Raw genomic sequence first — 16400 nt, forward strand, 5'->3', positions numbered from 1 at the left:
GGGGGGAAACTATTCAATGGAATAGGTGAGAATGAATATTTTGATAGGGATCTGTGCCTTATTAAAGTTTAATAAACCCATTACCAGCAAAACCCATTTTGAACAAAAACATAAGATGATTGTTAGCAACTGGTCCAAAGGAATCCAAACCAGCCATATTCATAAAGCACAGAAGTGTAGGTGGGAATGATGCACTGACACAGGAAATCCAGATCCAGCTCTCTGTTCTAAGCAATATGCAGAATTGTGGGGAAAGTCCAAAATGCCAGATTCCAAGCTATCCAGATCAAGAGTCTTCAGATACCAATTGAAAAAGAGAGGATCGACAAAGAGAATGGCCCACAAGTATGAAAATAAACCGTGCCAAATTCTTTTTTGGACATCCAGAGACATGACAGTCATCTTCACTTCCCAGGAACTGTGGGAACCCTGAGTGGAAAACTCCATACATTTACTGTATATGGTTTTCCCCCTGTGTGAATTCGCTTATGAATATTTCCAAATATCATACATCTATGGTTATCCCTGTGTGAGTTCGTTGATGTATTGTAAGGTTTCCATTTTGACTGAAGCTCTTTCCACATTCAATACACTTAAATGGTTTCTCCCCTGTATGAATTCGTTGGTGTCTTCTAAGGCCTCCACTTCCACTGAAGCTCTTTCCACATTCAATACATTTGAATGGTTTCTCCCCTGTGTGAGTTCGTTGGTGTGTTCTAAGGTGTCCACTTTGACTGAATCTCTTTCCACATTCAATACATTTAAATGGTTTCTCCCCTGTATGCATTCGTTGGTGTTTCCTAAGCTGTCCATTTTGACTAAAGCTCATTCCACATTCAATACATTTAAATGGTTTCTCCCCCGTGTGAGTTCGTTGGTGTCTTCTAAGGACTCCACTTCCACTGAAGCTCTTTCCACATTCAATACATTTGAATGGTTTCTCCCCTGTGTGAGTTTGTTGATGTATTCTAAGTGATTCAATTTTACTGAAGCTCTTTCCACATTCAATACATTTAAATGGTTTCTTCCGCATGTGAGTTTGTTGATGTATTGTAAGTGTTTCCTTTTTACTGAAGCTCTTTCCACATTCAATACATTTAAATGGTTTCTCCCCTGTGTGAGTTCGTTGGTGTACTTTAAGTTTTCCACTTCTACTGAAGCTCTTTCCACATTCAATACATTTAAATGGTTTCTCCCCTGTGTGAGTTCGTTGGTGTCTTCTAAGGTGTGCATTTTGACTGAAGCTCTTTCCACATTCAATACATTTAAATGGTTTCTCCCCTGTGTGAGTTCGTTGGTGTGTTCTAAGTACTTCATTTCTACTGAAGCTCTTTCCACATTCAATACATTCAAATGCTTTCTCCCCCGTGTGAGTTCGTTTGTGTGTTCTAAGTGCATCACTTCTACTGAAGCTAATTCCACATTCTATACATTTAAATGGTTTCTCCCATGTGTGAATTCGTTGATGTATTCTAAGGTGTCCACTTTTACCAAAGCTCTTACCACATTCAATACATTTAAATGGTTTCTCCCCCGTGTGAGTTCGTTGATGTATTCTAAGGTTTCCATTTTGACTGAAGCTCTTTCCACATTCAATACATTTAAATGGTTTCTTCCCTGTGTGAGTTTCTTGATGTCTTCTAAGTGTTCTACTTTCACTGAAGCTCTTTCCACACTGCATACATTCAAATGGTTTCTCCCCTGTGTGAGTTCGTTGGTGTATCCTCAGTTTTCTACTGTGACTAAAGCACATCCCACATTCCATACATTGAAACTGTTTTTTTGTTCTTCCCAATAAATTCACAGGTGGCTCTGGTGAATTCTGACCATCATCTTCCTGACCTGTTTGGGAGGAAGAGAATCCTGTTAGATATTCAAGAATGAACACACGTCAATCTCAATATGCACCTTCTCTAATTTTAACACCATCTCCATTCTCCACTGTCCTCAGTATGTTACAAATTTTTAGGAATGCAGAAGAGATAATGGCAAGAGCAACACATGATCACTCCATTCACATGTAATAAAGCAGCAGCATTTTATAATACTGATCTACGTTGGAATGGGCTCCTTAAACACACCTCCGTATTTTTCATTTTCAAGTGAGGAAATGATCTCAGGTTCGAATAAAAGTATCTTCTCTGAGTAATTTGCAAAACTTTATTGGGTTCCATGATCACTGCAGATGGTGACAGCAGTAATGAAATTAGAAGAAGATGCCTTCTTCTTGGGAGAAAAGCAATGACAAACCTTGACAGCATCTTAAAAAGCAGAGACACCACCTTGCCAACAAAGGTCCATATAGTTAAAGCTATGGTTTTCCCAGTAGTAATGTATGGTGAGAGCTGGACCATAAAGAAAGCTGATCGCCGAAGAATTGATGCTTTTGAATTATGGTGCTGGAGGAGACTCTTGAGAGTCCCATGGACTGCAAGAAGATCAAACCTATCCATACTTAAGGAAATCAGGCCTGAGTGCTCACTGGAAGGACAGATCCTGAAGCTGAGGCTCCAATACTTTGGCCACCTCATGAGAAGGGAAGACTCCCTGGAAAAGACCCTGATGTTGGGAAAGATGGAGGGCACAAGGAGAAGGGGACGACAGAGGACAAGATGGTTGGACAGTGTTATCAAAGCTATCAACATGAGTCTGACCAAACTGCAGGAGGCAGTAGAAGACAGGAGTGCCTAGCGTGCTCTGGTCCATGGGGTCACGAAGAGTCGGACACGACTAAATGACTGAACAACAACAACAACAACAACAAAGTGTTGTTATACCACATGCAAGTGTGAGAATATTGCAGTATATTGGAACCTAAGAAGAGCCGGCTGGATTGGCAAAGGCCCACCTAGTCCAGCACCCTGTTCTCACAGGGGCCAACCAGATGCCTGTGGGAAACCAGCAAGCAGGATTGGAGCACAAGAACCCTCTGCCCTCCTGTGCTTTCCAGAAACTATACAGTAGTACCTTGGTTCTCAAACTTAATCCATTCCGGAAGTACGTTCCAAAACCAAAGCGTTCCAAAACAAAAGCACGCATTCGCATAGAAAATAATGCAAAATGGATTAATTAATCACAGATTTTAAAAAAAACCCCTAAAACAGCTGTTTAACATGAATTTTACAATCTTACAGGACCATTGATCCATAAAATGAAATCAATAATGTACCGTACTATAAAATAAGTAAGACAGTATTGTAGATTATAAAAAAAAATATTCTTTCCTGCACTGATGTTAGTCATTGTTTGGATGGGGTACTTTTATCCATTTCCACAGTCACACAATCAATCAATCAATCAATCAATCAATAGCTGAACAGGGTTCTACACATTAAGGAAAACAAATGAACCAAAAAAGGATCAAAAACAAAAAAGTAAAATAAATAGCAAAAACAAAAGCTGTACTTTGAAATAATTAAGTGCTAGATCACTTAAACAGACACCACTTCCATGCTTGGAAATAATTTGCTTCGTTATCTCTCTTGTTTTTCTGCTAATTGTTCTTTTGGTTTTGCAGACAAACCTCAGCGTAACACTGAAAACGGAAGTGTGACACTGAAAACATAAGTTCGGCACTCATATTGGAAGTGCAACACTCAATAAGGAGCATGACTTCCGAAATTTTTTTACAAACCAGAACACTTACTTCCAAGTTGGTTGACTACTAAGCCGTTTGAGAACCAAGGTACCACTGTATTAAGAAGCATTATTGCCTACGACCAGGAGGGCAGAGCACAGGCATCATTCTAATCCTTTTTTTCAAACTATCCAAGTTGCTGGCAGTCACCGTCTCCTGTAGGATGGAAGTCCATAGACTAACTATGCTTCTGTTGATTCATCTTTTGTAGCCCTGAAAGGTTGATAAATGTGTTATAGCCTAAGCTTTTGTGGGTTGCACTCTGACAAAGTGGACTCTTGACGAGGAAATCTGGTGCCACTATAAACTTGTGAGTCTCTTTGTTGGCTTTGTGTAATTATTTTGAAATGTATACCAAATTTGTACCACAGTATCTCCATGGAAGCTTAGAGACGGGTAAAATTACAAGGGTGCTATAAAATATTATACCACTCACTCACTCACTCTCACACACAACCCCAGACTGTAACATCGGCAAATTTACACAATTTGCTTATCCTTCTTCCTAGCCCTCTGTAATGAAACGGATGTAAGTTAAGGGATTTTCAGAAACCCACGGTGTTTTATGAGTTAATGGGCACCCCAGTTTGAGTGGCAGGTATCTCATGAGAGACGGGACATTCCGCTCTTTAAAAGGAGGGAGCAGCCGTTAGAGAGAGGGTGGTGAATGGAAGAAGGAGGGCGTGGGGCCAGGATTGTGGTGGGTAGGTTAGGATAGGTTGAAGATGTGTATATGGTGCTGACAGAAAGAGTTTACACTGTTATGAAACTAAGCTTATAAACGATTGCATTACTGAAACCGTTATGTTCTGAAAGAAATAAAGACTTATTATTGCTGAGCTAAGAAAATATCGTCGTTCATTTGGTCCAGCGAGTTATGTACGCTCATGAGGAGGTGAACTCAGGGAAAGGACAAAACTGACCTGCAGGGTGATAGTTTGTGTCTTGAAGTTCCCTCGGGAGAGGCTAGCGGGCGGAAACCTTGGCATTGCCACAGAGTTGCTAAGAGGGCTTAGCTAACTGATATAGTGAGGGATCTAATGAAAGAAAGACCCCGAACTGTAGGCAAAGAAGAGTTTAACCCCTGAAGCCCAGAGCAGAGGATATAACCGGCCACGGCCGCTGGACAGGAAAACTCCCGTTACTAAGAGATCCCCAGATTATAAATAAAAGGGGATTGACATAACAGACGGACCTCAGAGGGACAGGTGGGGTGGATTGAAATTTGACCCAGAACACCTGATTAGAAATTCACTTAGTAACAAGGGGAGAGTGTGAAGTGGAGGTTCGTCGCACCCTCCCTCCACACAACTGTGCAAGACATGCTTACAAATTCCATGCTTCTGTGTACACTGATGGCATGCAAAACCTCATGGGGAAGAAAACTATGAGAGGAATTCAGTATTGTGCTGTGTCAATCACTCCATCACAGAAAGCATGTCAGCTTCCTAGATGTAATGGTTCTCCCCCTCCTGTCTCCATGCATTTAACGTTGCATCTATTTTGGTCCCAATGGAAGTTTTCTGCCTAGGGGCTGATCATTGGGCTTTCCTCCCACAGCATCCTTCTCCAACCTGATTCTCTCTGGAAGTTGTTAGACTACAAGTCCCATCATTCCATTGGTCATGCTGGCTGTGGGTGAGGGAAGTTGGAAATCTAATGATGTCTGGAGGGTACTGTGTTGGAAAAGGCTAACTCAGAGGTTCTGGCAATCCCATTGTGAGGATTTCAGGCAGGAGAGAGGAAATGGCTTCTGCTGGACCCTCCGCAAATTGCAAAAGAACGCAATGATCCAGTCCCCATCCCTTACCCAGAAAACTGGCCTCTTCTTCACTCTCTCCCGCAGCCTTTGCCGAGAGATGGATGTTCTCTGTGTCCAAGGGATCCTGCTCAGACTTTGGGGACTTAATAACCACATCTTCCACAGGCCACGATTCCTGGAACAGAGATCAGGATGCAGATTAGGACATCAGGAAAAGCCTGAGAAGCTGCCTGGCAGAGACTCTGGGTCGCAGAACTGTAGGCTGCCATCCTATACATGCTTCCCTGGAAGTAAGTCCCAGGGAACTCAATGTGGCTTGCTTCCAAGTAGGCCTCCGCAGGGCTGCCCTGTTAAGAGTATTCAGAATACTTCACATTTGTTGGCCCATTCTGAACTATTGTGTCTCAACTCAATGAGGAGGGATATGAGGAAGCCTTTCAGCTGACTGCACAGCCGCTTTGGGAACAGTAAAACCACAAAGCCACTAATTAACCAGTTTCCTGTTTTGACCAAACACAGTTTGAAGTTAGCTTAATATCCCGGCTTGTTCCAAACCTGACACCTGTAGTTTCCTGGTTTGGGCAAAATGGAAAGTTTCCTGGTTATGGCTCATAAGAGACTGTCTGGTTTCATCACAGTTCACCATCAGGGCCAGTCCAATTATGAGGTAAGCTGGGACAATTCGGTTAGGAGGCAGATGCAGGGAGATATGGGACTAGCACATCCCCAGTTCCCGTTTGTTAGCCTTGCTGCCAGTGCAGGATGACAGCTGGTAAATTTGTGAAGCTACGCATGCAGAGTCATTCTCTTTTGCCCTCTCTCACTAAAGGTTGGGTTGGAATCCTTCCTGGAATGATGCATTCTGCTTCTGGTGGCCAGGAGACTGTGCTGGTGGCTAGAGATGATTTTTGTTGTAAACTTGGGTCAACATAGGTTTCTGCGTAACTTTGCTGCAGCAATGCATTAAAAACTGTGCCTATTTGTAGAGCAGGGGTGGCCAACTCCCAAGAGAGTGTGATCTACTTTCAGAATTAAAATCTGGCAGTGATCTACCCCTGTTTTGGGGGGTTCAGCTCAAAGTTGTTGAGCTTTTTTGGGATGAGGAATGCCCCATTTTTAAGGGGTTTGGCTCAAACTTGTTGAGCTTTTTTAGAGAGGAGAGGCAGGTAACCTTTTTTGGGGGGCTGCCCCAATACTTTTCTTACAGGGGACAACAGAAACTTAAACTTTTAGAGATTTTTGGAGAGGGTTGCATAAAAGCACTCCCAAATCTGTACGCCGCACAAACTCCTTTACCCACTCCTTTTACCTACCTATCAATATTTCTTAAAAAATACATGCCTTTGTCCATTGTTAGTGTGACGTCCACGTCACCAACTGTTTGATATCAGGCGAGTACTGTGTCTGATCATTTTTAAATATGAAAATGATTACTCTTACTCTTCATCATTTTTAAATATGAAAATGCAGATTCACACAAATAAGTAGAACCAAAACATGAGTGTAAAATTTCACTGCATCTTCTCAAATTTGGAAATTTCTGTCTAGGCACAAATTTCCAAAATAATGATTCTTCTGCACGGGCCCTCAGAAAAATGTCATTTTTCAGAGTTAATATCTCATTTTCAAGAGATGTTTTGCAGAATGAGTAATTTGTACTGATAATGACTACAATTTTTTAAATGTCCAAATCAGATATGAATGGAAATGGCATGTACTCTACAATTAATTTATTTTTTTTGAAGTCGCCAAATCTTTTTTCTAACTCCAGAATAACAGAATCAATTTCGGCCACATACCATATTTTTCGCTCCATAAGGTGCACCTGACCGTAAGACGCAACTAGTTTTCAGAGGAGGAAAACAAGAAAAAAATATTCTGAATCAAATGTTGTACTAACTAAACTATTTAATAAACTACCAGTATATCAGAATAATATTTCAACAATGTAAAGTGAACAGCAGTCAACAGTGGCATTAAGAACCACCATCACTGTCATTAACAAATGAGGAGAGACTTTATCCCCTAGTAAGGGGTGGCAGACAATGGAAATATATGAGCTTCCCACATCGAGTCCCTTAGCTCTAAGGACAGTATGGTTTGGACCTACACAATTATTTTAATAAAGGCAAAAGAAGTGGGACGTTCTTCTTTTTTGTTCATTACAGAGAGCTCTGGGGGCTTTCATATGAGGGAGGAATGGAGAAATCTGATTCAATTTCCATTTAAAGTCAAACCTACCTACCAGTAATTCACACCATCCCCAAATGTTCATCTTGCTGCTGCTGCTGCCGCCTCCTCCTCCTGAGTAGTAATAAATGCTACCGTACTTTCACAGAGGGAAGACTGGGGAGTGGGGTGGGGGAGAGAGATGCTGCCTGCATGGATGGAAGACTGGGGTGGGGGAGGGAGATGCTGCCTGCACGGATGGAAAACTGGGGAGTAGGGTGGGGGAGAGAGATGATGCCTGCATAGATGGAAGACTGGGGTGGGGGAGGGAGATGCTGCCTGCATGGATGGAAGACTGGGGTGGGGGAAGGAGATGCTGCCTGCATGGATGGAAGACTGGGGTAGAGGAGGGAGATACTGCCTGCATGGATGGAAGACTGGGGTGGGGTGGGGGAGGGAGATGCTGCCTGCACGGATGGAAGACTGGGGTGGGGGAGGCAGATGCTGCCTGCATGGATGGAAGACTGGGGTGGGGGAAGGAGATGCTGCCTGCATGGATGGAAGACTGGGGTGGGGGAGGCAGATGCTGCCTGCATGGATGGAAGACTGGGGTGGGGGAAGGAGATGCTGCCTGCATGGATGGAAGACTGGGGTGGGGGAGGGAGATGCTGCCTGCATGGATGGAAGACTGGGGTGGGGGAGGGAGATGCTGCCTGCATGGATGGAAGACTGGGGTGGGGGAGGGAGATGCTGCCTGCATGGATGGAAGACTGGGGTGGGGGAAGGAGATGCTGCCTGCATGGATGGAAGACTGGGGTAGAGGAGGGAGATGCTGCCTGCATGGATGGAAGACTGGGGTGGGGGAGGGAGATGCTGCCTGCATGGATGGAAGACTGGGGTGGGGGAAGGAGATGCTGCCTGCATGGATGGAAGACTGGGGTAGAGGAGGGAGATGCTGCCTGCATGGATGGAAGACTGGGGTGGGGGAGGGAGATGCTGCCTGCATGGATGGAAGACTGGGGAGTAGGGTGGGGGAAGGAGATGCTGCCTGCATGGATGGAAGACTGGGGTGGGGGAAGGAGATGCTGCCTGCATGGATGGAAGACTGGGGTGGGGGAGGGAGATGCTGTCTGCATGGATGGAAGACTGGGGTGGGGGAGGGAGATGCTGCCTGCACGGATGGAAGACTGGGGAGTAGGGTGGGGGAAGGAGATGCTGCCTGCATGGATGGAAGACTGGGGTGGGGGAAGGAGATGCTGCCTGCATGGATGGAAGACTGGGGTGGGGGAGGGAGATGCTGTCTGCATGGATGGAAGACTGGGGTGGGGGAGGGAGATGCTGCCTGCATGGATGGAAGACTGGGGTGGGGGAGGGAGATGCTGTCTGCATGGATGGAAGACTGGGGTGGGGGAGGGAGATGCTGCCTGCACGGATGGAAGACTGGGGAGTAGGGTGGGGGAGGGAGATGCTGCCTGCATGGATGGAAGACTGGGGTGGGGGAGGGAGATGCTGCCTGTATGGATGGAAGACTGGGGTGGGGGAGGGAGATGCTGCCTGCACGGATAGAAGACTGGGGAGTAGGGTGGGGGAGGGAGATGCTGCCTGCATGGATGGAAGACTGGGGTGGGGGAGGGAGATGCTGCCTGCATGGATGGAAGACTGGGGTGGGGGAGGGAGATGCTGCCTGCATGGATGGAAGACTGGGGTGGGGGAGGGAGATGCTGCCTGCATGGATGGAAGACTGGGGTGGGGGAGGGAGATGCTGCCTGCACGGATGGAAGACTGGGGAGTAGGGTGGGGGAGGGAGATGCTGCCTGCATGGATGGAAGACTGGGGTGGGGGAGGGAGATGCTGCCTGCATGGATGGAAGACTGGGGTGGGGGAGGGAGATGCTGCCTGCATGGATGGAAGACTGGGGTGGGGGAGGGAGATGCTGCCTGCACGGATGGAAGACTGGGGGCTAGCCATCTGGCAGGCGTGCAGGAAAAGGGGAGGCTGCTGGCTTTGTGGCTGGCTTTAAAGCAGCAAAGGGACAGGAGCCATTTACGTGGGTAAGAACTCTTTGCCTTTGCCGGCAAGAGGGAGGCGGGACCATCCTGCGTAACACTCACACACTCACACACAGAGTGTCCAGCTCCGTTTCGGGAGAGGAAGGAGCTCTCCCTCTAATTGCCCATTGTTATTGAGAATTTGGGAGTGGGAGAAAGATAAGAGTTGGAGAGCTTTTGGGAGAAAGATAAGACTTGGAGAGCTTTTTTTATTGGGGGAGAGCTTTATTCCCCTTTTAACCTGCCGATCACTAAGGAACCCAAGATCTACCCGCGATCGACCAGGAACTTCCTCGCGATCGACAGGTAGATCGCGATCGACCTGTTGGCCGCTCCTGTTGTAGAGGACTTCCGGTCGAGCGCCAGCCATCACAGACGGAGCTCCCTTTGGCTGAAGGGGACTCAATGCTTGAAAGGCAAGGGGAAAACGCTACAGCGCAGCGACCCCCAGAAAAAGCACCAAATCGAGCGTTTTGGGGACATTGATACCGGCAGACACCAGAAGCGAGCTCTACCCTCCCTGGCAAGCTCAAGTTTTGAGCTCCAGGAGAAAGGGGGGAGCCACGATGTATCGGTCCAGAGCTTCCTTTGAGGCATGAAGCTGCGGGACTGTGAGGCTTGAGCGCTTGATTCTTCCAAAGACTTTGAAAATGCCATGGTTCTCAAAGTCAGTATAAATTTGGATTGGTTTGGCGAAAATTGCTACAAGGTAAAGGGGCTAAAAAAGGAAGTCAGTCCCTAACCACTGATGAAGGAGGAGGGCAAAGAAAGTATCCCAAATCCAGAAACAATTGGTTTTTGAAACGTCTAAACTTCTAAGGATTAACAGTGAATCCCCCCCAAGAACAGGGGAGGGGGGGGGGAGTTGGATTTTGTGCTGGAATTCCCTGTATTTGTCGGAATATTAGACTGAATAAAGCTACTCCTAATTCTGGGGATAGATCACCCGATCGGAAGGTGAGGTTTTATGATGACTTTGTCGGAATGGAATGTGTATTCTAAAAGCTACTGAAATAAGAACTCCACCATTTCCTGTTTCTCAAGCCCTGCGGTGTCCTTGAAGCTAAAGGGATGGGAACAGACATAACAATGTCAGCTTTCCAGCAGATGGTGTTAGCAAAGTTTGCTCAAATTGAAAGTGCACTTATCAAGAATACGCGAGAGACTATGAATCTACTTGTTGGAACTAAGAATACTCTTGACCAGAATACTCGAGAGGTTATGAAACTGTATAAACTTATTAAAGGAGAGGAGGACTACGAGGAAACTGAAGAGGAAATAGCAGAGGAAGAAGGACTTTATAAGCGTGAGAGGCTTAGAGTCCAGAAAGAAGAAAGATCAGAGAACTCTTGGAGTGAGAGTCCAAAAGTTCAAAAAAAAAACAACAAGAGAAAATACAACAACCAACAGTTTATAAAGAGGAAAAACTTTATGTGTGTGTGAGACCAGTAGTCCAAAAAGAAGAAGAGAGACAGAATCTTGAGAAAAAGAGTCTACGAACACAAAAAATGAAGAGAGAGAAGAGCCAAAGACAAGAAGTATTGTACAGCACTGTTTATGGACAAATGATAAATTTAGAACAAGGCATGGTAAAAAGAACAAAAGAAGACACAGGAGCTGGGAAGAGAGGACAGAATCGAATCAGAGGGCTATGGGGGGGGGGAGAACAGCGGGGGAAGGGAAGAAGGAGGAGAATGGCTAGAATTGTCAGGAAGGGAGTGGGGTGAAGAAAGTATAATTAAAGGAAAATAAGATAATCTGGTGTTGAAAAAGGATTGATTTATAAGACTTACCAACTTGATTGGGGGATTTGTGTACCAGAGAAGGAGATAGCGAACTTGGAATAAATACTAGATTGATGAATTAAATGATTTTTAATAGATATTAAGATATATGAATAGCCTTAGAAGGGAGAGGAGGTAGTAGGGAAGGTATTGTTAGATTAGTGATAGGTGCTGTAAGGACTCTCAGTGGTTGCTCATGAGGAATCAGGCTGACTCCGAACTTCTACAAACTAAGTTCTTTATTGTGCAGATATTTACAGTGGAGTTACAGTAAACACGTCCAGCTCATCCCTCTGCAGAGTCCGGGAATGTCCGTTTCCGGTTCTTGGTCCAACATAAGAGGCGCGGGATTCTGAACCCCCGCCTCCCCCTTCCACGTCCTTCCTCGCTACGAAAACGGGGCGCGGGAAAAGGTCCCTGTCCCCCACTTCCTGCTTGGTGCTGAGGCTCTCCAATGCTGTCACAGCCCCTGCCCCGACTTCCTGCTTCCATCTCCCCCTCCCCATTGGAGGAACGGTCGCTTCCTCCACTCGAGGAAGACGACGAACTGCGTACTGGGGGTGGCGGTTCCCTGTACTGCAAATGACCCGGGAACGCTACCTGCAGAGGCGAGAGGGGTTTCCTGACAGGTAAATTGAATTATTGGAATAAAAATTAAAAATACTATTTTCTGTACGATTATGGATTGAAAAATGATATTGAATGATAGAAGATACGGGTTGTGTATTTCTTTTATTTTTAAGATGGAAAAAAATATGATATAGAAATTGCCAAAGTTGATATACAATGAAAATCAGAAAGGAGGGGCTTTGGGGAAGTCCACCTAAGATGAATATGAAAATAAGGATTAGAAAATGTATAATTATATGTTTTGTTGAATTTTTGTTTTAGTCTCAAGATGTTGTTTTGTATTGTTTGTATTTTATGTTTTTTTTCCTTTTTTCCTTTCTCTTTTTTCTCTGTTTGAAAATCTTAATAAATTTTTATTAAAAAAATAAGAACAAAAACTGTGCCTATTTGTAACCCTGCTTTTCAGGCTGCGATTCAGTCATCTGAACCTGGCCATTATCTTTAACAATGTTTCAACAACTTTACAAAGTGGGCCAGTGTTATTCTATTTGCACTACACATGGGTTTGCTGAGGCTGCAAGACGTGTCGATATTTTTACCTCAGTGGAAAGCAAAGAACATTTTGGAAATGGAGGCAATTTAGATGAGGAAAACGGGGGTTGATGGAAGGACACCTCTTCCAACACAGCCTCTGCTCTAATGAAATTCAGAGTCCCCTGCAGCTGTTCAGGTAAAGTAAGAACATCAGGAGATATGACTGCAAACCTCCCATGTATACTAAAGTTTGGTCTAACAAGCCTTTTTAAAGTGGATTTGAGAGGAAGTGCAGGCAGGAGGAATATTCAACACCATAGCTAAACAGAACCTCCATGTCTAGAGGTGCTGGACCTGTGACCTCCAGATGCTGGAAACCCAGGTGAGAGAAGGGCACTTACCTTTTCCGGAAGCCCCTCAGTGTCTGGGGGCAGGGTCTGGTCTGTCCCCTGTGCTCTCCCGCTGGACCCCTGGCTGTCATCCGCAGCTCCCCTGAAGGAGGCTGGGATGACACCATCCCGAGAGTGGTGAGGACTGTGAGCCTGTGGGGTTTCCCAGCTTGAACGAGGAGGGAGCATCGTCTTCAGGAAATCCTGCCACTGGGCATCCCAGTGCTGCTGCGGCTGCCCCTCCTCTGCCTCCTTCTTAATTTCACATAAATCTGCACCAGGCAGAGGATCTCTGAAGGTCTCATCTTGGCCTGCAGGAGATCTTTTTCCTTTGGACTCCAGTCTCTCCCTTTGAATGGGTCTTCTTGGCCCCTGCTCTTCCATTTTTACACTACTCTGCTGGAAAGGAAATAAACACAAAGTAAAATACCAGTGTAGAATAAAACGCAAGAATAAAAACAAAAGCATTTAACTGTTAGCCAGTTTTTGAAATACTGTATATCATTACTCTTTCTATTTCTGATTTTCATGCTGTGAATGACAATCGTTATGTCACCCAAACGCCTCCACCCATGCACGAGAAGAAGTTATCCAAAGACTTGGGGGAACCCCAAGGTTTACAGAACTACAAATAACATTTGGGGGTGGGAGGACCAAGGCAGTGGTAGGGAAATCCAAAAACAACCCAGTGAGAGGACTGAGCATGTTCAGTGACCAGGGAATGCTGATCCTGGCTGCAACTTCTAGATCTTTGTACATGATTAAGGCTGCGGCAGACCCACCTAACATTTAAAATATATGCCTTCACCCAAGAAATTCTGTGAGCAGCAGTTTGTTAAGGGTGCTGAGAACTGTAGCAAAAAACTAGTTCCCATATTTCTTTGGGGGAAGCCACGTGCTTTACATGTATAATGTCTGCAGAGCCTAAGATACAAACAAACAGAAGGAATATTGACCAACAAAACCAAACAACAAAATGAGCACAGTGCTGAGATAGGATAGAAGCCCTGATCTGGAGATAAATGATCCCCATGGGTGCTCTTTGAAAAGGGTTTCTAAAGAACAACCAGAAGGGTATTTTTTCCTAGATCTCATTGCTAATTCAGCAGAGTCTTCTTGTGCACTTATTTCTCCCCCACCCCAGCACTGGGGTTGGAAGGACAAAACATGCTGATTGTGTGTGTCTCTGCATACTTAAGAGTGTGTTTGCAAGACTTGTATGTATGCAAGATGTCATGTCTGGTGAGTGTTTGCAGTATATTTGGCGTGTGTGCATGTGACCTTATGGTCCGCATCTCTTTTCTGTGTGCGCATGCATGTGCATACATTGGCCACACAGCTCACTGGAATGTGGCCTCCAGAATCAATGCAGCTTTAAGCCCATAAATGTTTCGTTCCTCCTGCTCTATCAGAAAGAACAATCAAATCTGAGACTATCAGGAGGAGAGAACTCCTGGATCTACAGAGTTAATGTTCTCAACATCCTATGGACACAAACCTCTAATTACTTTGAGTTTTTTTTATTAAAAATATGAGGCAGTATAGAAATGAAATGAGTAATAATCTGAACATGAATAACTAATTTCAATTTCACCTTTCTTACTCTTTTACAATATTGTCATCCATGTTTTTATTATGTTTTTATTATCATTAATTAATTTCCATACACCACTTCTTTGCATTCTCAAAACTGCCACCCACTTTAACTCCCAGCCTTCATCTGAAAACTCAGCTGTGTTACTGAGCAAGGTGGTTAAAGAAACAGTCTTAAGCCTGTTTCTTTAAAGGAATTCAGTATTGTGCTGTGTCAATCATTCCATCACAGAAAGCATGTCAACTTGCTAGACATAATCCTTGTCCCTCTCCTCTCTCCATGAATTTAACGTTGCATCTACTTTGGTCCCAAGAGAAGTTTTCTGCTTAGGACCCAAGAGGTCACTAGCTTTGACAGCTAGGGGAAAGATCAGATGCATACTCCGAAGGATAGATCAACTGTTTTATTAGCCATGAACCTCCATGTTTAGGCACATTGTACCTTGATTTGGGGCAGGCAAAGGAAGCCATTTCCTAGCTAAATGAATCTGATGGATTGCCACAAGATGCGGTGATGGTGGCGGCGGCACAGAGAGCTTTAAAAGGCCATTCATGAATGAGGGCGATAGGTTTATCAACGGCACCGGCAGAGGAAAGGGGGGGGCAGAAATAGTGGCCTGAAAAGGGTGCCACGGGGCTGCAGAGTGAGAGGGGCCCCTCCCTGCCGCCCTGCTCTTCCTCGCCTTCCCTCTCCGCCGGTGGGAGAGCGTGAGCTTGTGCCTGTGCTGCCGCCCCCTCAACCCACTCATCGCCCTTGCAGCCACCGCAGGGAGGCAGAAGCAGGCGAGAGGGAAGGACAGTCGGAGCGGAGGGAGGACCGTGGAAGAGGAAGGGGCTCCCCGATGAGGGACAGGGAGAGGGGCGGCAAACTCAGGGAGACAGAAGCCCCAGGCACGCCGCTCATCAGTGGGCGACTATATGCAGCCTCCATCCCGAAGCAGCATCTGCCTTGGACCCCTCATTGTGCCCCTTCAGCTCAGCATCGTCTCTAGGACTGAAGGGAGCAGCTCTCCAGGGTCTCAGGCAGGGTCCGTGCCAGCCTGAACTAGAGATGTTTGCCCCTGTGCCCTCCTGCAGATGCCCTGCTCCTGAGCTGCGCCCCTTCCCCTTCCTGCCCAGTTGGGGGACGCCCTGCAGCCTCCGGCTGGACTCGGGGCCTGATCCTGTCAGGCGAGGCGCACGTGCTCTCCTCCTGCACCTCTCACTCCTCGCTCCGTCCCTGCACCGGAATTCAGCTCCTCTCCGGGGAAACTCGCCAGGCCACTGGCCGCTGCTCCTCCGCTCTCCTCGGCGGGGGGGGGGGGACCAGGAAAGTGCAGCCGCTCTCGAGTCCCCCTGGCTGGCCCCGTTTCCTGCCTCTCTGAGCATCGGAGCTCGCTGGCTGTGGGTTGGGCCCTGGGAGGCTGCAGTGCTGGGAGGTTGCAAGGCGAAGGCATTGTGCAGGCGGCGAGAGCTCCCTGCTGCTTCCCCTGCCCTCGTATTTGCAGCCCGCTGCTTCTGATCCTGGAGGTTCTGCTCTTAACGGTCAGGGCAAATAGATCAACACTATTATATCTGCTCCACTCCTAGCTCTGGAGCAGCTGGGAATAAGCTTTTGGCAATCTTCTCTAGGGGACTTCTTCACGTGCCGCCATCTGAGCCCCATGTAAGATAAAGTGGCAATAAAGTTTATGTTGCATTAATAAGCCTTTCTTGTGATCAGGTGTGCACTCACTCCTTTCTAAATCCTCATAATTTTTTTTTGAAATTTCAGGAAACTGGGACGATGCCACCACCCTGCAGCCAGAATGCATAGTTGGAGGAGTCCAGTTTCCACTTAGCTTCAGCATCCAATGCCAGGGTCAGGCCCCGTTATCTTTCCATACCCTCCAACATTTCTCTGATGAAAATAGGGACATCCCATTCCATAAAGAT

At 46.0% G+C, this 16400-nt stretch overlaps 1 protein-coding gene across 1 annotated transcript in view; it reads right to left on the reverse strand.

Moving 5' to 3' along the window:
- The window catches only part of LOC117042634 (zinc finger protein 271-like), a 54593-nt gene continuing 38193 nt past the window's right edge, over positions 1-16400 (reverse strand). The window contains exons 5-6 of the mRNA XM_033142190.1: positions 15615-15624; positions 1-1733 (exon numbers count right to left, since the gene is read on the reverse strand). Coding sequence (XP_032998081.1) covers positions 506-1733; positions 15615-15624 — 1238 coding nt within the window. The 3' untranslated portion in view covers positions 1-505. The remainder of the gene's footprint in view (positions 1734-15614; positions 15625-16400) is intronic.

This window comes from Lacerta agilis, chromosome 2, assembly GCF_009819535.1.
Source record: "Lacerta agilis isolate rLacAgi1 chromosome 2, rLacAgi1.pri, whole genome shotgun sequence".
NCBI classification, from domain to species: Eukaryota; Metazoa; Chordata; class Lepidosauria; order Squamata; family Lacertidae; genus Lacerta; species Lacerta agilis.